We start from the raw sequence: 23,559 nt of genomic DNA, 5'->3' as shown, positions 1-23,559 counted from the left end.
CAAAGGACCAGGCCGCCCTCAGTGCGCAAGCGCGGGCGTTGACGCTGACGCGCGCGCCACCGCCTCCCTAACAAAAGGCCGGAGAGCGCCCCTTCGGGCCGCTTAAAGGAACCGCGTTCCAGACTGCTTCCCAAGTGGAGGTACTCCGAAGAATTTCTCACGGACAGAAATAGCAACAGAGGCCCTGACTCAAGCGGTGATTTTTCCAGCCTCACAGCTGGGACTAGAACTCAGCCCAGTGGAGGAGGAGCAAAACGAGGCCTGAGGCCAAGAGGAGGCCAGAGCTACCTGTGCCTCAGTTTCACCACCCGAAACACGCAGTGTAGTTGAGTAGATAAGAGGGATCCTAGGAACAGATACCCCGGTTCCAGGCCCACAGGTGTTCCTGCGGCTGTGGAGATGGGCAGAATGGCAACACTGGGTGAGGGGTTGGCATGGGCAAAGGCTCCCCAGGCTTGGCAGGATTCCAAGGCCCAGGTGGTATTTGGTTTGGCTGGGGCATCGGTGAGCTAGAGGGGAGGGAAACTTCTCCATTTCTCTGCACTCTTCCTTAACTCTGCACTCTGTGTCTACAGCAAGTGCAGCCGTGGGGTGCTGAGCAAAACTAGATAAGCCTGCCCTGCAGAGCTTACAGCCAGGACTGGGGCTAACAATAATGAAAGCATCAAAGCATCCGTGTTTGGTTGCACAATGCAGCAGATCAAAAACGGCCCGCTGCTGACAGTTTCATATGGTTCAGTCTAATAAAATTGCAGCTGTGATAGGTGCTACTATGAAGAAGATACACATGGGGCTGGGGGGCAGGGCAAGGAGACCCTTGAGAGTTAGGTGGGGTCAGCTGTGGTGACCATGAGTTTTGTTCCTGTCCTGACAGCAGTGAGAAACAAAGTATTTTAGGATCAAAACTGCGGTGTGGCATGACCAGGTAAAGTGGCCACCACTTGGTGGAGGATGTTGAGGGGCCAGCGGGGAAGCAGGGAATCAATTACAAAGCCACTCCAGTCCCACCAGGCTAGATGGAGGAATGGAGCAAGAGGAGCCATGGCACTGCATCCAGCCCCAAGGACCAGAAGCTTGGGTGGGTGGGAGTAGGCTGTGACCAGGACACAGCAGGTGCTGAGTTGGCTCCCAGGTCCCCAGCTCTTCCCCCCTTCTGGCCTCATAGTTACAGAAAGAACCCAGGCAGGCAAGTAGAAAATAACCATATTTAATGACAGTACTCAGTAGAAAAAAAAAAAAAAAAAAGGCTTTGTACACACTGTACACACATTTACATGATTTTGGAGGATCCCAGTGCTGGGATGAGGGCTGGGAAGGATCTAGCCCAAGACAGGATTGAGGTATGTTGGGGCTTCAAGGGCCCGGGTCTCCAGCAGGAAGCACTCCCATCCCCAGCTGACTCTGGACCTTTTGGCCTGGATCCTGGGGAACATATCCCTAGGATCACCAACTAGAAAGCAGCCAGATCCAAGCACCTGCCCAGAGCTGACCTCTCAAGAAAAGGTAGAAGGCAGTGGTGCCCCTGGCCCCCCTATGCCAGCACCCTGCAGGAACCTCACAGCAGGGAGGGAATGAGGGCTTCAGCTCCCCCAGCCCTGCTGAGGTGCTACCCTGAGGGATAAGTATAGAAACTGAGGGCAGAAGGCTTTGACTGTGACCTGCACAGGTTGGGTAGGGCTGGCCTGAGACCACCCTCACCCTCAAGTAATGCCAGAGTCTCCTCGCCTAGTCCAAAGCAGTTGCTGGCAGGTGACCACGACCTGCGTGGCCCTCCCTGCAGTTGTCAAGGTGACAGCAGCCCCTCCCTACCCTCCTGAGGAAACACAGGCTCCATCCTGTGCCTGGTACCCACAGCCACAAGGATGGCCACTGGTCTCTATCCAATATCAGTGGCCTGGCAGGAGTCAGGAGCGCTGAGGGCATCCAAGTCAGTTAGCGGAAAGTGTTGGCAGCCTCGGTACAGCCGAAGAAGTCAGGGCCCACGAGGCGGGGAAAGCCCTCCAGGGCCTTCACCTTCACAGGGTCGAACTTCCAATAGAGGCGACCTCGCAGAAAGTAGGCATAGCCTGAGGAGAGAGGAGGGTCAGACCTGGGTGAGTGGACACTGGGCCCTGCACCTGCCAGTCAGGATGTGCCCAGGGACAGGCACAGGAGGAAGTCAGATTCTCAGGGCTTGACCACTGTTGTGTTTCTTGAAACCTGCAGGCCCCAGGGTGACATTTCTGGAACCTTCAATCCCTTGGAGTACTACCTGTCCCAAGATCTGATCTGGGCTATCATTCCAGCTTGACAGATGCCTGGAGCCTCAGAAACTCAACTCCTACCTCTCAGGAAAGCAAGTCTCCCTCCCCTCACCCCACCCCACCCCACCCCCATGTCAGTTCTATTCCTGTACCTGCCAGCCAGACTATAGACCAGCATCCTGAGGCAAGGTGGGCCATGCAGGTGACCCAGAGCCCCAGAGCTACCACAGGACTACTCTCCCAGTAGGTCCTGATGGGGGAGAACACAGAAGCAAGCCTCAGGGTATGGGGGAAAAAGTACTGGACTGCAAGTCCCACTCTAGTCCTTCAAGATAGTAGGCCAGTTCAGTGGTTAGGAACAGGGACTGCCTGGGTGGGAGGTCTGGCTCCCCACTGTCCATCTAAGTGGTCCAGTTAGGGACCTCATTACGTGAACTTCTGTTTGCCCCTCTGGAAACTGGGTTCACAACAAATGTTATGTCAGAGGGCTGTTCTGAGAACTGCATGAGACATAAGGAGCTTAGCACTGTGCCTAGAACATCATCGGTCCTCAGTGTGCAGCAGCTATTATTTTACCAGCTATACTGAGAGACCTGGGCAAGTCCTGGCACCTCTCTAGCCCTCAGTCTTCCCATCTGCAGTATGGGGGCCTGGCCTTGCCCTGGCACAAGGAGGAGGGTGGACAAAGGACCCGTGATGAGGAGCTAATGCCCAGCTACCACCAGGTAGGAGATGTGGCTCTTACACCACTTGTACCAGCCACTCCTCTCCCCCCCCTCAACGCACCATCAGCATCCTGGAAGGCGGCGTCAATCTCAGAGGGCACTCCTCGCCAGTCAGTCACCCGGCGGGGCACAGGGTTGTCCACACGGCGGGTGCTAAGGTGGAAGCGCCAGTAGTCTCCATCTCGGAAGAAGTAGATCTTGTTCTTCTCAGGGCCCCAGGCCAAGGCAGCCTGGATGGGGGGCCCCTGCAGCCCCAGCTCAGAGAGGGGTGAAGGGCCCAGGACTGGCTTCTCACCATTGTATACCCAGTACTGAGTGCCTGCCAGAGAGGGAAGGCTGCAATGGAGCTGCCCAACCACTGTACCTGGCCACCATGGACCTACCTGGCCAACACCACCCCCAGACTTTCCCGGTGTCAGTTTCCTTGTTCATAAAACACTCGGGCCAGAAATCCCACTCAGCACCCTTATCCCCAGAGGGAAGTTAGTGCCAGTAAGGACAAGTTTGGGTGATACATGCTCTGGGAGCTACTGCATGTGGAAGGTTATTCTAAACAGGAAGGAAACCTCCTGAGCTCTCGATTCTTCCCCTGGCATTTGGTTCCTTGTGACAAGTGCTTCAGATCATTCCCTGGGCCCCATCCTTGCCATAGCAGGCTTGGGCCTCTCTTGATGAAGTCCCTGCCACCTAGAATGCTTCAGGCTCTTGTCTCTCCCAGTTGAAAGTTAACAGCACGGGCTCTGGGGTTGCCAGAATGAGATCATATCCCTGCTCTGCCTTTTCCAAACTGTGCCTTTAATGAGTCACTGTACCACCTGTACTTCCCAGAGATCTCATCTCTAGAACAGGCGTACTGATCACACATACCCCCTAGGATGGCTTTGAGGGTTGAATGCATAGATGCACAGTCCACTGTGCAATGCCTTCTATCCTGCTCCCATCTTGAGAGCCACCTCCTCTGGGAGCCTCCCAGCTGTGCCCAGAGAAGTGAGTCATACTCTCCCTTGACACTGCCCATCATGTCTGCCTGGCTGTCCCTACCCTGGGCCATGATATTCCTGGCTCCTGAAGTCTCCTGAGCATGAACCCCAGTCCCCCTCACCTTGGAAGAACCAGATGTGGCCCTGGGAATCTTCAAAGGCTGCATCCACAGGGCTGGGCAGTCCCTGCCAGTGACGAGAAGCCAGTGCAGGGTAGCCAGGCTGCAGCCGGCCCCCACGCAGCCGCCACACAAAGCCCACTTTGAAGAAGAAGAGCTCGCCACGGATGGTGGAGACTGCATCAAAGGTGATCTCGCAGGCATCTGGTGGCACTTCCGGCTGGTGTGGGAGAGAAAGGCTGAGCAAGAGCCCACATTGGAGCCACAGAGGCCAAAGAGTGAAGGGAGCTGGGAGCAGGGCCTCACCTCCAGCGGGGCAATCTCGTTGTCGTCCACCCCAGCCTGAGGGCCCACAGCTGGGGGCCTAGAGGTGGGGGCTGGCCGGGGTTGGCCGTAGAGGTGCTGGATGCCCCTGCGGTCATCCGGACTAAGACTCAATGGGTAGCGGAATGTGTAGAAAGGGGACATAAGTGCCTTAGCAGCTGTCGTGTGCTGCAGCCCCAGCACATGGCCAAATTCGTGGGCTGCCACCTGCAGAAGGTCTGTGCCTGAAAAAGGGAGAATAGCCCAGCAATCCCCAAACCTCCCACCAGAAAACACTCAAACTCCAGAGCCCAGGTCAAGGACTTATCCCCATTCTCTACTATCTGTAGTTGCCCCATCTGGAAAATGGGTCCCCAGCCCATACCCTGGTTGTTCCCGATAGTCCAGGTCTCGTCATAGTCAAAGTGGACATCTCCTTCTCGGTGAGTCTTGGGAAAAAAGGCATGAGCCAGGATGCCCCCAGGTCCATCAAATGGCAGGTTGTCTCCATGCCAGTACCTATGGGTGGGTGGGCAGAGTCAGTGGCTACTGACAGGTGGGGCTAGTTCCCGGAGGGGTCTTAGGTAACTGGTTCACCTGGTAAAATCAATCATGATGTCAGCATGGCCCTCATGGACCTCGGTGAAGGTAAGTGGCGTCACCTCGCTCCACACTTGTAGGGCCTCTGCCACCGTCTGCCGCACCTGCTCCCGTACCAGCTGCCAGGGGAACCGGAGGATCCTGGGGGAAGGAGGAGGGGTCTGGGCCTTGCTTGGGACAGCCCCCTGATGGCTGTTGGACCCGGAGTTGCCCCTGGATGCTCAGTGGGGATGCATGCACATGGGACACATGCCAAGTGTGCTCTGGGCCTCAGCTGTGGTCCCTCGTCCACATGGGAACATCTCTGTGTGGGTTTGTATGGCCTTTGGTACACACAGGTGTCTGCATTTGGTGGAAAGAATGCAGGACCAGGAGCCCCAAGACCCACCTTCTAGACCTGATGGTGCCACTCACTGTGTGGAGACCTTGCCCTTTCACCCCAGTCTTGGTTTTCAGTTCCCCACCCAGGATATTTCTGAGCTCCAATCTGTGTGACACCACACCATCTGTCACATGCCATCCATCCCAGGCCAGCTCTCCACCTGCAGGACAAGTCTGACCTTCCACATCACTCCCAGTATTACTTGCTCACTCACCACTATTCCCATCGGCATGGACCCCAAGCTATGATGGTAGGTCTGAACAATGATGTGGTTAATGCCGAGAGGACCGGCCATGTTTCCCTCGTTTACCACAGAGTCCCAGGGCAGGCCTGGTGCTTACTATGTCCCCAGTAGGGGTTGCCTGGGTGACTGAAGGCCCCCCGCCCCACATGTCAATGGAGCCACCAGGTGTGTGCTGAGACTTTTTGTGTGTTGACAGAGCTACTGCCCCTCTGATGTGGGAAGGCATGGCTATGGTGGGGTGTTGTCTGCGTGTGCATCTAAGTTGGGGTTTAGTGAGTTGGTCCATGGATGGCTCAGGGGTCGGTGGATACACAGGTCTATTAACCACAGAGATCTGGCTCTAGCACGTGTCTCAAGAAGCAAGTGTGAGGGTGGCAGTTCACACACAGACACACAGGTAGGTCTAGAGCCTGCTCCCACAGCCACTGGCCCCTACCTGTAGGTGAGGTCTGTTTTCTCCCAGCGCCCGCCTGATAGCACAAACCGCTTTTGTCGGTTGCGGGCACTCAGCCCATCGGGTGGGTCAGGCACACCGCAGCGGGGAGGTCTGGGGCTGCTTGCTGGCTGGAGAGTCTCCTGGGCGGTAGGGGCAGGTGCCAGGCTGCTGGGAGCAGCTTCATGCCAGGACTGTGGCCCCCTCCTCACATGGCGGCGGGGTGCATCCTGGGCAGGAGAGAGGATGTGAAGGCCTGATCAGGCCTTGGGACCTCATGGCCCATCAGCATACTCATGCTCAACCTGGCCCACCTTGCAGATGGGCAAACTGAGGGCAAGAGAAGGGGTGTGCCAGCCATCACACAACAGGGCCCTTTGTCATGGACTGGCTCAGATTTCCTGTGTCTTCCTGGAGGGCCTGGGCTGTCTGTCCAGCCACTTGGGCCAGTAAGGTCTGGATGGGGATGCAGCCCCTGACTCCACACACACCCAGGAATGGATCCCACAAAGCTTTCAAGGAAAGGCCAAGCAAGCTCCTCCTGCTCCCCCTACTGGTCCCCACCCCTCCCACCCCAGCAAAGCTTTTTTGCCTCCTTTTCTTCCTTCCTCCACTCCGCCCCCCAACTCTACCCTCTCCAATTACCTAAGCAGGCTCCTGCCCAGGGCCCCCAACACTGCCACACCCCAGTGTGGGTCTGCAGCCCTGTGGCACAGCCTTGGTTTGCTCACCTGACAAATGGGGATGATACCTCCCCAGTGTTGGGCCATACTTGGGCAGGGGGAGACAGACAATTCCCAGATGCCCAGCCCCACCCAGCCCTGGGGTCAGACTGGAGCCCCAGCACCGCAGATGGGGATTCTAACACAGAGCTCCCACCCCCTGCAACATCCAGGGCAGAGGTCACAGTTTTCACACTTGAAAAAAACACAAGCTCAGAGAGGTGGGGAGACCCTTCAAGATCACACAGCAAGGGCATGGCAGAGCCAGGTGAGGAATCTGGTGTCCAGGCAGGAATCAGAAGGTAGTTTCGGGATACTTTGCAAAGTTGGAGAGGCATGGAGCTGTACCATTGGCTAGAGACTAAGTGCCTGCCTGGTCTGGGGCTGACTGGTCTGGGTGGTTGGGGCCTCCCCCACAGCCATATTTGGGGTGGGAGCCAGGTCACCCAGGCCCCACCCTCGCCCTTAGCCTCTGGCAGCTCTCCCAGGCGGTAGGCGTCCCAGGGCTCTGATCCTTGTCCCAGTGCCCCTAGTCTCTCAATTCCAGGGCAACTAATAACTCAACCTCTCAGAGTCACCCAGACTCAACCCTAAGAACACCCCACTACAAAGGGGTCTTCTGAACACCCAGGGGCACAGCTACCTGAGATATGAGAAAAAACCCTGGACCAGCTTTCTGATTTCAGAACTTGCTTATTGAATGGTTAGTTACCTGGCAGAGCCCAGCCTCACTGGGTTGTGGGTTCCTGTTGATATTTGACTTACTGCTAGTTAAGTACTTCTCACTCTTGCAGTTCACCTGTATCCAGGACCCTACCAACAGTTCCACAGACATGCTCTTAGCCCCTGATGGTACCTCTCACTAACTCTACTGTCATTATCCCCCATTTCTCAGATGAGAAAACAGAACCCAGAGAAGTTAAGCAACTAGCCCAGGTAACAGCTGACTGGTGGTAGGCTGTCTGTGCTCACAACCCACTCCCTACCTGCTACCTCTGCTGTGCTCTTCAGGCTGGAGCCATCCTTCCCCTGGAGGAGGGATCCAGGCTGCCCTCACTTTGGTGACAGAAGAGAAGGAATGGGAAATTATTAAGCACCTGCTACTTTCCTGGGCACTCTGTCAGCTCTTTGAACCTCTACCCCCACACCCCCAATAAGGTGGGGATGATATATATGTGAGGTCTCCCATTGAGGATATGGACCCCAGGTCTGTGTGCCTAGCCATAAGAGCCTGCCCTTTCTCCTCCCCACACTGCCCCCTTGACTTCCTAGATAAACAGATTCCTTCCCCCAATCCTGGAAAGGGTAAGACTGGGTTGTCCCCTGGGATCCCCAAGTAGCCCAGAGCCCAGCTGACCAGCTCTATTTACGCCTGTAAGCAGAAATCCCTTATCTCCTCTGCCCTGCAGTGAGGCCTGGACCAGCCAGCCATGGAGGGAGGGTAGGTAATGGACACACACACCATACCTTCCTCTCCTGCCCCCATGAGGCATGACAGGTCCTTGCCCAGACCGCTGGATCATGGCACTCTCAGTCCAACAGCAAGAGTCACAGTCTGAGATTCAGAAGGGCCAGTTCTAGGCCATGCTCACCCTGGATAGAGTGCCCCTGGCCAAGTCCCTGCCCTCTTTTTAGCTTTGACTTCTCTGTCAAAGGGGGAAGGTACTACAGCAGAGGGCTGAATAACCTCCCTCCCTGGTGCCCACTGCAGCATCTGGCACAGAGAAGAGCCTCTTGCCTGGCCCACCCCCTTGCCCCTGTGGGTCCTCCCCTCCCACACCTGGAAATCTGCTCTCACCACACATGCTACAGCTTCCACCACCCACCTCGTGTCCTGCTCCCCCAAAGTTCCCAGACTACATCATAAACAGGAATTGCAGCTAGCAAAGGTAGCTTGCAGGCCCAGAGAAGACTGACTTGTGCAGGGTCTCCCAGAAAGCCAGAGGTTCATGCTCACTGTCCATGTCACATTCATTGGTCTTGGAGAGTGAGTGAGCAGGAGGCCCTAGAATCAAGGTCTCCAGCCAGCGGTACTTTCCAGTATTTGTTTTCTGGAGCCATCATTTAATGGCTCTTGGCCTCAGTTTCCCCATTACTGGGATGGGACACATGCTCCCTGCCCTGCTGACATCCTACACTTCATCTTTATGAGCCTTTTCTGGCCTGGGGTCAGACACCCTAACTGAAAGTCCTGGCCCAGAGCCCCTTTCAGATCCCTAAGACCGGTGTGCTTGGTTCTCCCAAGGCTGCTGGGATTCTGTGAGGTGGGGTGGTGGGCACAGACCATGCCTGGTCTCATCTACGGGAGGGTTGGGTAGCAGACACCACCACATTTCTCAGAGGAAGAAAGAGAGCCCAGAGAGGTCAAGGACTTTGCCCAGGGTCACACAGTAAGTCAGAAGAGAGCTGGACCTAGACCTGGGGCCCATGCTTCTTCCACCCACAAGGCCCCCCTCCCCCTACCTCCTCAGCTCTTGGCCTGTCTCCAAAACCCACGTTCCTGAGAAGTGTTTCTTCTTTCGATGCCTTCCCTCCTCCTCCTCCTCGTAGGCCAGGAGCCTTCCTTGGCCTGCCCTGTGGTGGGCACTGAGCTCACTCACCCTGCCTTCCTCTTGCGGGGCACCAAATCACAGCCTCAAACATACAAGGAACTTCTCAGCTGACTCAGTCTCCTGGCTGAGCTAGATAGAGGCTTGGGGTCAGTGCCTGGGCAACTTCCAATCCAGAAAATGGGAGGCACCCCGTAGAGGGGAGATAAAGGACCCCAAGCCAGGAAACTGCTGGGTAAGGCCAGGTTAGTTTTGCCCCTCTCTGAGCCTCAGTTTGCTATTGGTCCAACGGGGATAACTAATAAAGACGGCTCTGCCTTCTGCTGTTGGTAGGAGGCGACCCTGATGGGAGGGCACTTTGTTAGGCTGTGAGAAAGAATGGGGAGCATCACTACACCATTCTATGCAGCACCATGCCCCTCTGAGGCTCAGAGAAGTCAAGCAACCTGCCCAAGTTGTGCAGCCAGGCAATAGGCAGGTCCACCAACTGCCCCACATTGAACCTAATCTTCTCCCCACCCCGGTCCCTGCTGGCTCCAGGAACAAACGCAGCCTCTGTCCTACAGGACTGCAGGGCTTTCATCAACCCTGAAAGCTGTGAACTGGGATGGATAAATATTTACAGAGCTTTCCTGGCCCCTGTGATGGCAGCCTGGGGATAAACACGTTGAAGGCGACCCCAAATGCTCCCTGCATATCTGCAGAGTGACAGACAACAGCCCAGCTCAAACCTGGCCCCAACTGACGCTGCACAAGTGTCAAAGTGGCAGCCAGAGGTGACATTGTGTCTCCAGAGTGACTGGTTGTGCCCTCTCCTCCCATTACCTCATTTAATCCTCAGTGCCCTGTTATCCCCCACCCACCCGCCAAGACTGAGGGGTGGGATCCTAAGACACAAGAGGTCTCACCTAGGGCACCAGGTTTAAGCCCAGATCTCTCTAATTCCTGAACCTGTGAGGTCAACTGGCTACCCAGGGTGATTTCTGACTCTCCCAAGTTCAAAGGGAGTGAGAAGAGTTGGGGAAGAGGCAGAGCCTTGGGACTGAGGTACCTCCTTTCCCTAACCGACCCATCCTGTCCTCTTTTGCTCCCATAGCCAGGATGGGGCAAGCTGTCCAGGGTAGAGCTGGTGTGACTGGAGAGAGGGGCCCAGGCTGGTCAGATCTCCCTCCTCCAGATGGTCTCACGACTCCTGCCTGGCACACCTCCTAATGCTCCCATCCCTACCTGGGCGGTCTGTATGCTTCAGCTGAGATCCAGGGGGCTTGTGGGCTTGCAGCTGCCCAGGTTCTGCCTGGCCACCCTTGTGATTGGTCCCTCAAGGCCCCAAGCTGGAGGGGAGGGTACTGGGCACACACAGGCTGTCACACAACACCCCACGACTGTCCTTCCTCTACTCACTCTGCTGCCTTCTCACATGGACCGTCTTCTCTCTTCCCTTTCTCTTCCCAGCCCCTTCCTTTCTGAGGGTCTCAGCCGCCCACTTTCGGTTCTTCTTTCTTTCTCTGTCATAAACACACGCGTGTGTGCGCGCACACACACACACACACACCACAGCTCTCACACTGGCTTCACACCTCCCAAACTTGCCACTTGTAGGTTCCCAGTTGGAGCCACCTCTTCTGGGCTCAGACCCCATTTGCCCCAGGGCAGTGCTGTCCTCCCAGCTCTTCTTTAATCCTCCAGCTCACTGCACCCCTGGAGGTGTGCTCACAGAGGCCACACACCGGGAGGCTGACACCAGCCTGAGGCTTTGTCCTCGCGAAGAATAGGAGGCCCTGTAACCACTCCCTCTGCTACCTGGTCCAGGAAACAACCCAGCTTCTGCAGCTGGGGAGCCGAGGAGCAGGTCCCCACGCTGGGAGGGGGCGTGCGTCTAGCGCAGAGTCCCGCCTCACCAGCCTGAGCAATCCCGGCGCAGGCTCCACTTGCACACCTCCAGGGACAGGAAGTTCACTATCTTTCACGTCCATAGGGACCCAGAAAGCGTTTCGGGTAACGTGCCGCTCCAGGCCACCCGGGCGCCCCCGTGGGTCCGGGTCCAGCTCGGTCACTGGGCCCAGCCCGCGTGCCCGGCACCCCCTCGGCGAGGAGCGGCCGACCAGCTCCAGGCACTCACCAGGGGCCGTGGGTCCCGGGCCAGCAGCTGCGGCGGCGGGAGCAACAACAGCAGTAGCGGGAGCAGGAGAGCGCGCGGGGCCGCGCCGCGGAGCCGGGCGGCCCGAGCCATCCGCCCCGGGGCTGCTGAGCCTGCTGGGCCGCGCCGGGCCACCGCCCCTTATAGCCTTCGCCCCGCCCCGGCCCCGCCCCACACGCCTTTTGTTCTAAACTCTCCCGGCGGAGGCCGAGGCCAGGGTGGGGGAGGTGGAGGGTAAGGGCTGGTCCCGCTAGGGCTGGAGGCTCGGAGACCCAGTCCTTCCTAGGATCGGGAGAGCCTGAGGTCTAAGAGTCCTGGTGTTGGGCGCCCAGGCCAGCTGGTGCTACTCCAGGCCTCACTTTCCCCGCTGTGCTGTGGGGAGTCTGACAGGAGCCGAATTTGACTCCTCCTGGTCCCTACCCCACCTTTGGAAGGGGCTTCCCTAGCTGATTTCCCTCGTGGCCTAACCTCTGACCTACTGCTAGCCTATGACAGGTGGTTGTTCCCAGGGCAAGTTCTCCTTAGAGCCTTAGCTGATGGGTCTGGAAGATGGCATAGCAGCCCCTGTGAAACAAGGGATGTGTCTCAGGGGAAATTGAGGCATAAGGAGGTGGCTAGCCAGTCCCCAGCTTAGAACATGTAGACAATTTATAAATGGGAAAACTGAGGGCCCAAGATCAGGCTTTCCCATACCAGCAGGCAAATGGAGGGGTCAGGAAGGAGGATGCTATCGGTAGACTGAGGCAGGCAGGGAGCCAGTCTCTGAGTGGGGACACTTGTGGCTCAAGAGACTAACACACTCCACAAGGGCCCTAGGGGCTAGGTTTCTGAGACCTGAGAGAGAGGAGGTGAAAATCAAAGGAGAGGGTGATGTCCATATGCTGGAAGGGATCCTCTACTCGTGACCAGGTGCCTCACCACTTCACGAAGGCAATCTGCTCCATCATGGCCAACCCCGCAGAGCCAAAACCCAAGCAGTGGCTCCCATCCTAGCAGGCAGGGTCCTGAGAGGCTGCAAGGTGAGGCTGCGGGCACCCAGCCAGGGCGTAAGAAGGGAAGGAGGCCAACAGGGAGAAGAGGGCGATCAGGCTGACTCAACCCCTCCCTCCAGGTTCGGGTCCAGGGAGCCCTCTCAGCCTCTCCAGGAAGGCTCCACAGAGACTCCTAGAGGGCCAGGAGAGGAGAGACAAGGCATCAGCTATCTTTACTACCTGGAGTGTGAGCAATCTGTTTCGTTAAAGTGACTCACTTTTACTTGGGGTGATTTCATCTTCCCTACAATCCCGGTGCTACAGGGCCCCCCACTGGCACACGGGACAGTGATAGGGGAGGGTAAAGAAATTAGAGCTCCTTCCCGCCCAAGGGTCATATGTGATTACTGCAAAATCACTCAGAAAAAAAAAAACCTATAAACCTCAAGCTCCTGAAGGGCTGGGAAGCGTCCTAAATCCGCGCCTCGGCCCTTCCCTTGGTCTGGAACCCAGAGGGCCTTTGGAATGGGCAATGCTGCTAGTATGTCGCTAAACACTGTCAGTGTCCGGCGCTGCATCCGTGATGCAGGGTAGGGTGTCAGGCAGGGTGCTTGGCCGCATGGGGTGTTTCATCCCACCCCAAGAGGGTGCTGCCCAAGACTGGCCAGGGTTGTGACTCATTTAGGGCAGGGAGTCGAAGAAGGGCTCCGGACGCCCCCTGGCGGAGGTTCTGGGGATGGGTCGCGCTGGGCTTTCCTTCGGGAATTTCTTCCCCGCGACCCTGACACCAAGTCGTAGTCAGTAAACCCAGTCCGTAGGAGGGGGACCAGAGTCTGGCCTGGCGCCCCGTGCCCCCCCCCCCCTTGCTGGCTTCAACCGGTCGCCCCCCTGTCAAGTTCTCCCCTGGCCCTCGGACATGAACCAACTCCACTCCCAGCGCTCCGCGATAGTTTCTGAAGGGACTTTGCCCGTCGTAACCTCTCGTCACTTTGCAGCGTTGGTCCGTGTCCCCAGGGCCCACACAGCTCGGGACAGGCGCAAGGAGGAAGCAGGGTAACATTTCCAGCTAAGAAGTGAGGTGAAACGCTGAAACGAGGTGATGCTGGAAGGGACAGGTCTCGGAGACCCGCGCGAAGGTGAGAGCGGCCCCAGGCCTGGCTACTCCCTTTGGGGGCGTGTCCCCTAGGCCCCGCCCCCTGGCGCCAGCTGAGTTTAGCGGCGCCACATTCGTCCCGAGACAGAACCGCTGCCACTGTCGTCTCTGACTGCGCTTGGCCAAGTCCCACCGTCATCACCATGCCCCGGGGAAGCCGCAGCGCGGCCGCCCGGCCAGCCAGGTGTGAGCAGGACAGGGGCCGGGTGGGGAGAGGGCTAGGAAAGCGGGGGCACTCCCCCACCAGGGCGTGATAGTGTGACCTTGGCGACTGCTACGCCATCTTGGTGGGGGGAGGGGCGGGGTGCTGCAACCACGTGTCTAAGACTGTGGTCGCCCACCCTCTGGGGGGAGGAGGGGAGGGTTCGTGCCCGGGAGTCGAAGGCCCTTGGGGTCCCAGTTCCGGGGTCCGGCTGGGATTGACCCTACGTCTCCCCTCACACGCAGCCGCGCTGCCGCGCCCTCAGTTCACCCACCAGCGCACCCGCCGCCCTCTGCTGCTGCACCGGCCCCCACCCCGTCAGGCCAGCCTGGCCTGATGGCGCAGATGGCGTCCACGGCCGCTGGCGTGGCTGTGGGCTCGGCTGTGGGACACGTCGTGGGTAGCGCCCTGACCGGAGCCTTCAGCGGAGGGAGCTCAGAGCCTGCCCAGCCTGCCACTCAGCAGGTGAGCTGCGGGCTCAGGAGAAACTGAGGCCCGCTTCTCTCAAGGCCACATAGTAAGGAGCTGCTGGAATGTCCATGAAGGAGTGCCGTGGCGTGTTCAGAGCTGCCTCAGGCCCAGGACTTTTCCCAAGAAGGGTCTTATTCCTCACTCTGCTGTTGGCCTCCTGTCACTCACAGGCAGGCTCTCCTAGTCCCTTCCCTGAGGCCAAGGTCCCTAGACTCCCAGGGATACACCAGCACTTTAAAAATGGAAAAGCCAAAGTCCTTAGCGGTTCAGAGACTGGCCCAAGGTAACCCAACCTAGTGGAGGGGGGGGATGTTGAAGTTCTGAGTCCCTGCTCTCCCTGTTCCCAGGTTCTGCCCTGTAGACCTTGCATCCCAAGGGCAAGGGGTAGCCAGCGACTCTGAGCCTGTTTCCTGCTGGCTTATCCCCTACTGGGTGCCCCACCAGTCCTGAGCCACATGCGGCTTAGTGGCAGGGTCAGGGGTCATGAAGATCAGTATGGCTGAGGCTGGAAGCTACTGGTATTTGTGCGGGTGGGGCTTATACTCCAAGAGTACAAGCACAACGCCATGCTTTTCCAGAGCCTTCTCCCACCTCTCAGGCCCTACATGCCCAGTGAGCCCATTATGAGGCAATTGGGAAATGCCGTCTATAACAGCACTAGCATCGGCTGAGTGGGTTTGACAGGGCTGTGGGCTCCTTCTGTTTCACAGAGGGAACAGCTGAGTGTAGACAGGGTAGGCTGCCAGGGATCCCAGGGGCACCTGGGCTGGGGGTGTGGGGAGGGGCAGGCAGCCCCCAGCTTTGGAACCCACTTCTGGGTGCCAACCTGGAGCTGACGTTGCTGCCTCCTGTGCCATACCCTAGGCCCCCATCCACACTAGCCCCCAGCCCCTGCAGATGGGGCCCTGCGCCTACGAGATCAAGCAGTTCCTGGACTGCTCCACCACTCAGAGTGACCTGTCCCTGTGTGAGGGCTTCAGTGAGGCCCTGAAGCAGTGCAAGTACAACCACGGTGAGCAGCTCCTGACTGGGGCAGGAGTGGGAGGGGCAGTCCCTCTTCCTGAACCTGCAGGCTAACCCTGAGCCTGTGCCACCCTTCCCTCCACAGGTCTGAGCTCACTGCCCTGAAGAGACTGGTGTAGACTGGTGCAGATCCATGAGCCAACCCTGCACCCACCTTCACCCCTTCACCAACAGCCAGACCACTATGTCAGATTGTACCCATGTAGCTGGGTTGGAAGTGAGGAGGGGGTTTCTCATCCCGCAGATGACCGGAGACGCAAATGTGCAATTAAAAGAGTTTTAGACCATAGCCTGCTGTGTGCCCTCTCATTTAGTTTATCTGCTGGGGTGGGGTCAGGGGGCATGGATGGATGTCCAACCGAGGGGTGGAAAGTTTCACTTCATGCCAGCCAGCATCCTGGGTGCGGGAGGGGGAGGAGCCCTGTTGTAATTTGATGACCTTGACAATCCAAATAGGGATGAGTCGTTAGCAGGGACCCCAAGGGCACCTGACTCTAGGTGCTGGAATCCCTGGATAAGCCTGTTGTCTCCCCCTGTCAGGGTTGTTTGCCCCCACACCTTTGGATCCCCTTCTCTGCACCCACATCTTAGGGGCCCCCCCTTGGTGGCCTCACGTCCAGTCTGTGACCTTGCCCCTCTTGCTGATGGCAGCTTCTCAGTAATTCCAGATTCTGCAAGAAGAATGCCACTGGGCTGCTATCTGTTTGGGCCTGATCACACATGGCAGAGGTCATGGCCAACCCCCTTGGATCTGAGTCCAGCTCAGCCACTTGGCTGTGATGTGCCAGGTCACAGGGACTGCTGAAACAGAGAAGCAGGCCCTTAGATCCCAGGGCAGACCTCACTATCATGTGCTCTGTGCTACTGCCTTCCTTGAGTTCACCAGCTCTGTGATGAGCACCTACTGTGTGCCAGGCCCTATTCGATATCTCTGGGGGCACTAAGGATGTTCCTGCCCTTGGGCGTTTATATTCCAGTGGAGTGGTGGGAATGTCTCTTGGTGCACTGTGTTCTAGCTTGTATGTACTTCTGCGTGTGGGGTTTTCTGGGGGAGGGGGGTTTGGAGTCTACCTCTCAGCACACATAAGTCTGTTCGCTGGGACTTCTGGGTGTGAGCATTCCTCCAGGTGTCTGTGTCTCCTCCTTACCTGGCTCCTGGCCCCAGCTAACGGGTCCTGGATGGCAGGGAGCCCTTCCTTCGTGGCTTTGAAAGGGGGCCTTGCTCCTGGTGGTCACGCCGAGTGCTCGTGTGCCTCCTCCGGCCATCACTTGTGGGTTGTAGGCCTGACAGGCAGCGAAGCTCCTCTGGAAGGCCCAAGAAGCCCTACCTATGGGAGGTGGGGAGAAGGCGCACCCTCCCCCCGGGGCTGTAGTGTGAGACTCACCTGCCAGCTCTGGACACTGGTCATCCAGGTTCTCCAGTAGGGACTCATAGCGGGTGGGGGCCCCATCATCCCCCTCTGTGAAGGGAGTAAGACTGATTCCTGACTGGCCTGGTGGTTCCCACCTTCACCTCTCACTAGACCTATTTGCTGGCCCTGGCTGGGGTCAACAAGGCATTGGATGGGAAGGGTCAAGGCTAGGTCCTGGCCAAAGTGGGGGGCTGGCCCGGGCCTTGGGTGGTCTTGGACTGCTGTCCCCCTCTCACATCCCAACATAACTCCAAGGGGAAATCTTGGGCCCCACTTACTGATGATCTGCACAAGGACATAGGTCCCACGCTCCTGCAGCAGGGGGCTGCCCATGGAAGGGGCCTGGGAAGCCCCTTCATCCAGGCTCACCAGGTGCCCATCCTCAGCCAGGAGGGCAATGGTCGCTGGGAGGGCAGGGAGGAAGGCAAGGCAGGGGCTGGTACCTCTGCCTGGGGACTCTTGGCCCCTTCTCCCCAGCACCCCTCCATGCCCCCTCACCATCTGGGGGCACCTGCCCCCTCTGCCTCAAGTGGGCAGTGAGTATCACCAGGCTGCACCAAGTGTTCACCAGCTCCCAGCAGCCAGCTGTAGGGACAGGGCAGAGGTGAGTGAATGGGACCCTCTGTTTCTCCCAGTTGGGACCATCTGTCTTGCTTTCATCTCTTCTGTAACCCGAGGAGGGAACAGGTCTCCAAGATTAAGACTGTACCCTCCTCCACCCATCTTCTGAGATGTCAGTGACCAGGGCACATAGCTCATGCCTCCTGCATTGGGTGCCCCCCTCCCACTCCAGCGCCGCCTCTACACCGGACTTCTCTCCAGCACCAGACCCCCCCATTCTCCTACCCCAGCCCCACCTGCCACCAGAAGTCTGGAAATCTTTAACTGTGGCTAGAGCTTTAGGTGCCTAATGTGCCCTGAAGCTTGAAGACAACTGACTGAATTAGAGACTGTGTAATTTAACAACATGCCCTGTGGTGTTGTGGTGGGTGTTCTCCTAGAGGAGCCCACTGGAATTTCCCACAATCCAGCCACCGGCGTTTCCCCTCAAGGGACTCCAAGCATTTGCTCTGTCTTCTCATAGAGCTGTTTCCCTAAACCCCCCATCCCCTTACCCAAGTGCACCTCCCTTCCTCACACTGCCTCCCCACCCTCCCCTAGGGCGGAGGAAAGCAAGCCTCTGAATGTACTCTCCCCCTACCTGTCTCGGGACAGGGGATCCTGCTTACCTCCAAACATCACTGTGATAAACATGCCTCTGCAGGGGAGAGTAGACAGATGTGTGGGCTTCGATCCCCTAACCTGCGACTTCCTGACTAAGGAAGGATCTGGGGCTGAGATCTATTCTGGGTGGGGCCCTGCCAGGAAACGTGCATACGTGTTTGGGAATGGGTGGGTGGATCCAGGCTTAGGTTCTTGCTTGGCCACCCTTGGAGCTGGGCTCCACCAGCCTAGAGGGGTCCCTGCAGCTAGTTCAGGACGCCTGGCCTCCTCTTCCTCCCGCTTGCTGGGTCAGAGCAGCTTTCTGGGTCAGAGCAGCCGGAAAGCAGACTGAGGCCCTCCCAGCTTCCAATCTGGTCTCCATGGCAGTGGGAGCTACCAAGTCGTCTAGGCAGCAAATGCCTTCCCCACAGTATCCTGGTAACAGGATCTGGGGCTGGAGTATGGGCACTCCCTAAGGCAGGGCTAGAGTGCGGGCTCAAGCCTTGTAGTCCAGGGATGGCCCAAGACCACATCTCCCCACCAGTACAGACAGAGCTCGCAGGCTGAAAGTGGGAGAGGACCCTGTCCCTGGGAAAACTCCCAACTATGAGCTGCGGCCATGGCCAAAGCGTGGCATCCTCACCAACCTTGCTCTCCCCTACCTTCTCAAGGCCCTCTTCCCTGTGCTGTCTTTGCTCTCCTTTCCCTCTCTGCTTTCCTCCACACCTTCAGCCTCCTCTCTCTTTCCTTCTCTCCTTGTTCCATCAAGTTTATTGAGATACGATTTACAGTAAAATTCACTTAAAGTGACAAAAATCTGACAAATCGCATAGAGCCACCACCACACTGGGGAGGCAGATCATTTCCCTCACCCCCAAAATCCTTTATGCCCCGTTGTAGTCAATGCCGGCCCCTGGCAGCCACTGCTCTGTGTTCTGCCCCTGCCTTTTCCAGAATTGTATACAACAAATCATAGAGCATGGAGCCTTTTGAGTCTGGCTTCTTTCACTTAGCATGAGATTCACTCAGGTTGTTGTGTGTATCAATGGCTCATTCCTTCTTATTGCTGAGAAAGGTCCCATTGTCTAGATGTGCCACAGTTTGTTGATCCACTCACCTATTGTTTGGATTGTTTCCAGTTTTTTGCCATTAGGAATAAAGCCAGTACAGACATTTTTGTGCAGATAGGTTTTTGTGTTTCTGCACCAATCCGTGCCCATCCTTTAACTTTTTCTCTCATTTTCTCTGTCATCTTCTTTCCTTCTTCCCCCTAGCGCCTTTCCCTCTGTCTCTACCTCTTCGTTTCTGTCTCCTGCCCTTTCTCCATGAGCCTCTACCAGACCCCTTCAGCCAGGATGCCAGGTAGGTGTCTGGAGCAGGCTCCCATCCTGTGCCAGCTCCCTTTTCCCCAAGGTTTTAGAAATGCCTTCTCCCCCCTTCCCTCACAGTGATTAGGCTGTTTGTCCTGCCCTCTGGGCCACTGAGGCAAGAGGAGGACTGGATCCTCCATGCGGCTCCCCCAGCACCACACTCTGCCTCTGTTTCAGCACTCAGCTCAGTGCTTCCACCTCTAGAAAGGGGGTTAAGAACATGACTCAGCAAAGTCCTTGTGAGGATTAAATGTGGTAACACTTTGTTTATTTAGTAGGCTCCACGCCCAATGCAGGGCTTGAAGTCACAACCCTGAGGTCAAGAGTTGCATGTTCTACCAACTGAGCCAGCCAGGCACCCTTTAAAACATATTACCTTGGTCTCAGCATGCAGAAAGTACACATTCAGTACTGTAGAAACAGGTAGTGTTTCCCCCGAAACTATTTAAACACAGGACACTTTCTTCTCGGGACAGCACTATCTCTGGGACTTGTGTCCTGCAGAACACAGCTCAGGAGTGGCTGCAACCAGATTCCAGAAGAATGGCCACTCCAAGCCCGGGAGCCTCAGCTCCAACCATCATCATGGTTGTCCCAAGAGTTCATCTTCAGTGCGACCAAGGAGGAATCAGATGTTGAGTGTCTTAGAGATGCCCTGAGGAGTGGTTAGGAATGGGATGGGACCCATTGGAGGTAAAGTTCCCCCAAGGGAACTCTCTAGTCTTTGAGTTAATAAGAGTGCACTGTTCTAATTACTTTTATTATTTAGGTATGGCAAGGCCAGCAGACCAGGAGGTTGCCATTGAGAAGATAGTTTGTTCCCTGCAGATCTCTAAAGGAGGGGGCATGCCGCACCAGAGGGGAACACATGGGGAAACACCCAGTAAGTCAGCAGGCAGAGGGAGAGGGGGAGTCTTTACTGGTGGTTTCTGAGGCTAAGAACAGAGGAGGAAGGGTAAGCAGGAAGGGTAAGATTGGCTAGTTGAATAATTTCAGGGCTCTGGGGCATAGAGACTTTCCCTGGATGTCAGGCACCTGGCCCTGGGTGACTAAGGCAGGATGATATTGCCCCACGGTATGAGAGCCATAGAGGAGGTGCTTGCGGGTGTGGGCTCTGGATTGGTTTGCATCTGATAAGTGCCTGCATTATTTCAGGAACTGCCTAGCTCTGAGAGGGTCAGTGAGTCCCTCCAAGGTCAGCAAGGCCCCAAATGTCAAAGCATCAGAACACAGAAAATGCAAGGCATGATTAATAGATGCACTGTCCCCAGCACTCGGCAAATAAATCCCGTCTGCTTCTTCCCAACCTTTGGGCTCGCACTATGCTCATCTTCATTTTCCTAATGAGGAAACTGAGCCACAGAGAGGGCAAGGAACTTGCCTGAATTCATGAAGACGAGGAGGTTCTGAGATTCAAGTTTGAATACCAACTTGGGAAGTCAGCTCCCCTCTGTCTGGCAAATTAAAGGGACTGACCATGTCAAGTGCTGGCAAGGATGTCCCTGGAACTCCCCTACCTGCTGGTGGCAGTGCAGATTGGTACAACCATGTGGGGAACACTTATGTAATCTACTAAAGCGAAATGTACATGTTCCCTATCACCAGGCAACTCCAGCCCCAGGTGTCTACCAGAAGAAATGAGAGCACAGGTGCACCAAAGACATTGACAGGGATGTTCACAGCGGTTTTAGTTGTAATAGCTAAAGACTGGAAAGCACCCAAATGTCTAATAACAGGAGAATGGTATAGTCATCAAGCCATACACTTAAAATCTGTGAACTTTACCTCATGTGAGTTACACCTCAATAAAAAAGGATCTACCTGCTATAACACACATACGGGTGTATGTGTAGATTTCCAGGCTCCTCGGAAGTCCCTGTGGGCCAGGACCCCAAAGACATCTGGGAAGATAGGGCCAGCTGTTGGGCTCCATCTACTATACCCCCAAGTCCCCACCCCCAGTTAATGGACTGATTTGCATGCCTTGTCATGGTCCAGGGGCTTCCCCTGCCTGTGCTCTGAAGCACCTGGAACACTCCCAACAGAACAACTCCTGTCTGCCTCCTTGCCTCTGGCCATGGCCTGCTGGCATCTGGCCCTTCTTCTGACTGGGGCCCTCCTGTCAGGTGAGCTCTCCCTAGGCCTGGCTCACCTGGGGTGGGGTGGGGTGGAACTGGCTCCAGAAGGCCCCTGCAAGGAAACAAATCAATGTGGGCAGTGGGAGGGTTCTAGAAAAGGCATTAAGGTGGAGGGGAGAACTGGCTATAGATGGCTCTGCCCTAGACCTGGGGCAAGTCACATATCTGTATGGGCCTCAGTTTCCCCATTTGTGAATGACGAGATTGTTAGGATCCCTTTGGATTCGGAGTCTTTGGGGTCTTTTTAGTTTTTCACAGGGGAAGCTACCCTACAGGACCTCAGGGACAACCTATCCTTGAGAAGATTCCCAGCAGCCAGTTGTCTGAGGTTGAGTCGATGGGTGAGACAGCCCAGGAGGCTTCCTGGTGGTGGTTAATCCATAGCCAGGGTTTGGAAGAGCCAGTGTGACTGAGGGGTAGGGGTCTGCAGGGCAAGGAATGGGGGTGGGCAGCAGAAGGACCCAGAGGCCACCAGTCCCACCCTCTGAACTCTAGGCGCTCAACTGAACACAGATCCTTGGGAACATACCACCAACGAGGATTTAACAGTCACCAACTCTGTGCCCCATCCAACCTCAAATCCATGGCACTGGGCTATGGGCCTTTTGGGAGTCAGTCTCCATGGAGCCTTCACCAGGTTGGGGCAGGAAAAAAAGGAGCCCATGTCAGGCCTGGGCCCATGGGTGTCTCTCTCTCTCTGTCTTTCAACCAGGCTTGGCCCAGCCGGATGCACTGCTTGTCTTCCCAGGTCAAGTGGCCCAACTCTCCTGCATTCTCAGCCCCCGCCATGCCATCATTGGGGAGTACGGCGTGTCTTGGTATCAGCAACGGGCAGGCAGTGCCCCCCGACACCTCCTCTACTACCGCTCAGAGGAGGACTACCACCGGCCCCCTGACATCCCTGACCGCTTCTCAGCAGCCACGGACGCCGCCCACAACGCCTGCATTCTGACCATCAGCCCTGTGCAGCCTGAGGATGATGCAGATTATTACTGCTCTGTGGGTTACATATCCTAGGAGTAGACTGTGGGATGAGCGCCTCTTGACTGCCTCTCACATCTGCACCCTGACCTTAGGCCCCTAACTTTCTCTGAATCTTGATTTTCCTCCTCTGTAAGATGGGTTAGTAATATTAAACGTGAACAATTAACTATTCTGAGAACCATGAGATCCCTGCTGAAAGAGTGACTGGGAGTGTGGGGGTAGGGATACAGGGGATTGTTACAGAAGAGGAAGCACCTGAGACCCTTAAGGCGGGCCCAGCCCCTCCACTGGCCCCCAGGGGACTCAGACTGGTGGCCTGGGCTTCCTGTTACCTGAGGAACTGGAGAAAGAGAAAAAGGAACCAGCCCTTGCTGCTCCTAGTTCCGCATGGCAGGTTGTGGTCCAACGCTCAAGGGGTGACTGGACTGGGTTCTCATGGAGCCCAGGCTGTTAGCTTGGAGGGCGGAGGGGAGCTCCTGCCTACTCCCTGACCGGGCAGGGAGGCAGGGGTGTGTGTGTGGGGGGGGGGGGGACGACTCAGAGGCACCTGTGGACCAGGTCAGAAGGTACTGAACACAGGTGGGCAGCATCTCTCCTGTCAGGAACATGTGTTCCACTGGTCTCCAGTGATAGGGGCTATGCCCCTCTCCCCACTCCAGGCTCTCCCACAGGCAGGGAAGGCCTTACCTGAGCAACTGAGCCCAACAGGGAGCACTGGGTAGAGGGGCAATTCTTACCAGAAGCAGAGCTGAGCGTCTGGGTATGGGTTGGGCGGGTGGGGTTCAGGCACATACTCCTCTTCCATCCTGGTTCCCCCAACAGGCGCCTTATGTCCGGAGGCCATTCATCCCTCAGTTGTACTGGAGTTGGGGGCTCTCCAGGGAACAGAGAGAGTCCCGCCCACCCTGCCAGCCTCCTGGGTCCTCACTGGGCCACTTCTCCATATCTCAGTCTCTATTGGTACCGGCTGGGCAATCAAGACCAAGGCTACTTAGGGAGGGTGAATCAAACAGGCCCCCTGGGCCTGTGCGGGGTGACGGGCTCCACAGCTTTGGGAACACCTTTCCTTCTCCCGAAAACCCCAGCCGCCCCAGTGTCCTCTGGCTTGCCCCCACCCCCAGGGCAAGTGCAGCCGGAACTCAGCCCTCGGCCTGTGGCTTTAGGCCGGCCTGCCCCTCCCGGTCTCAGTTTCCTC

At 56.8% G+C, this 23,559-nt stretch overlaps 4 protein-coding genes and 1 long non-coding RNA gene across 7 annotated transcripts; 3 read left to right on the top strand and 2 right to left on the bottom strand.

Annotated features, from left to right (window-relative positions):
* Window positions 1–10: 10 nt before the first annotated feature.
* On the top strand, window positions 11–2,327 carry LOC122232784. Its single transcript, XR_006210180.1, has 3 exons — window positions 11–325; window positions 875–925; window positions 2,206–2,327. It is a non-coding gene; the product is annotated as an uncharacterized LOC122232784 (long non-coding RNA).
* MMP11 (matrix metallopeptidase 11) lies at window positions 1,056–11,539 on the bottom strand. Its single transcript, XM_042962996.1, has 8 exons — window positions 11,420–11,539; window positions 6,033–6,259; window positions 4,968–5,111; window positions 4,756–4,889; window positions 4,374–4,615; window positions 4,071–4,287; window positions 3,030–3,287; window positions 1,056–2,066 (listed from the first exon to the last, which is right to left on the bottom strand). Exons 1-8 carry the CDS (start codon window positions 11,528–11,530, stop codon window positions 1,933–1,935), a joined length of 1,467 nt encoding a protein of 488 aa, XP_042818930.1. The 5' UTR covers window positions 11,531–11,539; the 3' UTR covers window positions 1,056–1,932.
* On the top strand, window positions 2,573–15,546 carry CHCHD10 (coiled-coil-helix-coiled-coil-helix domain containing 10). 3 transcript variants are annotated; one of them, XM_042963007.1, is made up of 8 exons: window positions 2,573–2,968; window positions 4,721–4,813; window positions 12,549–12,655; window positions 13,404–13,544; window positions 13,650–13,745; window positions 14,009–14,228; window positions 15,099–15,246; window positions 15,343–15,546. In XM_042963007.1, the coding sequence occupies exons 5-8, from the start codon at window positions 13,705–13,707 to the stop codon at window positions 15,360–15,362; spliced, it is 429 nt and encodes a 142-aa protein (XP_042818941.1). In that variant the 5' UTR covers window positions 2,573–2,968; window positions 4,721–4,813; window positions 12,549–12,655; window positions 13,404–13,544; window positions 13,650–13,704; the 3' UTR covers window positions 15,363–15,546. The 3 variants fall into 3 exon arrangements, with proteins under 3 accessions (XP_042818941.1, XP_042818940.1, XP_042818939.1); XM_042963006.1 differs by lacking the exons at window positions 2,573–2,968; window positions 4,721–4,813 and adding an exon at window positions 12,367–12,456; XM_042963005.1 differs by lacking the exons at window positions 2,573–2,968; window positions 4,721–4,813; window positions 12,549–12,655; window positions 13,404–13,544 and having other exon boundaries at window positions 13,590–13,745.
* Window positions 15,547–15,820: 274 nt separating this feature from the next.
* On the bottom strand, window positions 15,821–21,868 carry CD3H22orf15 (chromosome D3 C22orf15 homolog). The gene is made up of 3 exons (XM_042963004.1): window positions 16,948–21,868; window positions 16,643–16,717; window positions 15,821–16,562 (listed from the first exon to the last, which is right to left on the bottom strand). Exons 1-3 carry the CDS (start codon window positions 17,168–17,170, stop codon window positions 16,423–16,425), a joined length of 438 nt encoding a protein of 145 aa, XP_042818938.1. The 5' UTR covers window positions 17,171–21,868; the 3' UTR covers window positions 15,821–16,422.
* Window positions 21,299–22,421, top strand: VPREB3 (V-set pre-B cell surrogate light chain 3). The gene is made up of 2 exons (XM_007091087.3): window positions 21,299–21,368; window positions 22,093–22,421. Exons 1-2 carry the CDS (start codon window positions 21,320–21,322, stop codon window positions 22,395–22,397), a joined length of 354 nt encoding a protein of 117 aa, XP_007091149.1. The 5' UTR covers window positions 21,299–21,319; the 3' UTR covers window positions 22,398–22,421.
* The last annotated feature ends 1,138 nt before the right edge of the window (window positions 22,422–23,559 follow it).

This window comes from Panthera tigris, chromosome D3 (genome assembly GCF_018350195.1).
Source record: "Panthera tigris isolate Pti1 chromosome D3, P.tigris_Pti1_mat1.1, whole genome shotgun sequence".
Lineage (NCBI taxonomy): Eukaryota > Metazoa > Chordata > Mammalia > Carnivora > Felidae > Panthera > Panthera tigris.
The sequence above is the reverse complement of the archived record's forward strand: the minus strand, read 5'-3'. Positions and strand labels throughout refer to the sequence as shown.

Bases quoted from the DNA above. Each gene is read 5' to 3' on its own strand.
- CHCHD10 (XM_042963007.1), top strand. From the start codon at position 13,705: ATGCCCCGGGGAAGCCGCAGCGCGGCCGCCCGGCCAGCCAG. The intron at 13,746-14,008 runs GTGTGAGCAGGA...CCTCACACGCAG, and splicing joins GCGGCCGCCCGGCCAGCCAG to CCGCGCTGCCGCGCCCTCAG. The intron at 15,247-15,342 runs GTGAGCAGCTCC...TTCCCTCCACAG, and splicing joins GCAGTGCAAGTACAACCACG to GTCTGAGCTCACTGCCCTGA.
- CD3H22orf15 (XM_042963004.1), bottom strand. From the start codon at position 17,170: ATGGTGAGGGGGCATGGAGGGGTGCTGGGGAGAAGGGGCCAAGAGTCC. The intron at 16,718-16,947 runs GTAAGTGGGGCC...CTCCCTTCACAG, and splicing joins TGTCCTTGTGCAGATCATCA to AGGGGGATGATGGGGCCCCC. The intron at 16,563-16,642 runs GTGAGTCTCACA...TGGGCCTTCCAG, and splicing joins CCAGTGTCCAGAGCTGGCAG to AGGAGCTTCGCTGCCTGTCA.
- MMP11 (XM_042962996.1), bottom strand. From the start codon at position 11,530: ATGGCTCGGGCCGCCCGGCTCCGCGGCGCGGCCCCGCGCGCTCTCCTG. The intron at 6,260-11,419 runs GTGAGTGCCTGG...TCTCCTGCCCAG, and splicing joins CCCGGGACCCACGGCCCCTG to GATGCACCCCGCCGCCATGT. The intron at 3,288-4,070 runs GTGAGGGGGACT...CCTCTCTGGCAG, and splicing joins CCACATCTGGTTCTTCCAAG to GCACTCAGTACTGGGTATAC.
- VPREB3 (XM_007091087.3), top strand. From the start codon at position 21,320: ATGGCCTGCTGGCATCTGGCCCTTCTTCTGACTGGGGCCCTCCTGTCA. The intron at 21,369-22,092 runs GTGAGCTCTCCC...TCTTTCAACCAG, and splicing joins GACTGGGGCCCTCCTGTCAG to GCTTGGCCCAGCCGGATGCA.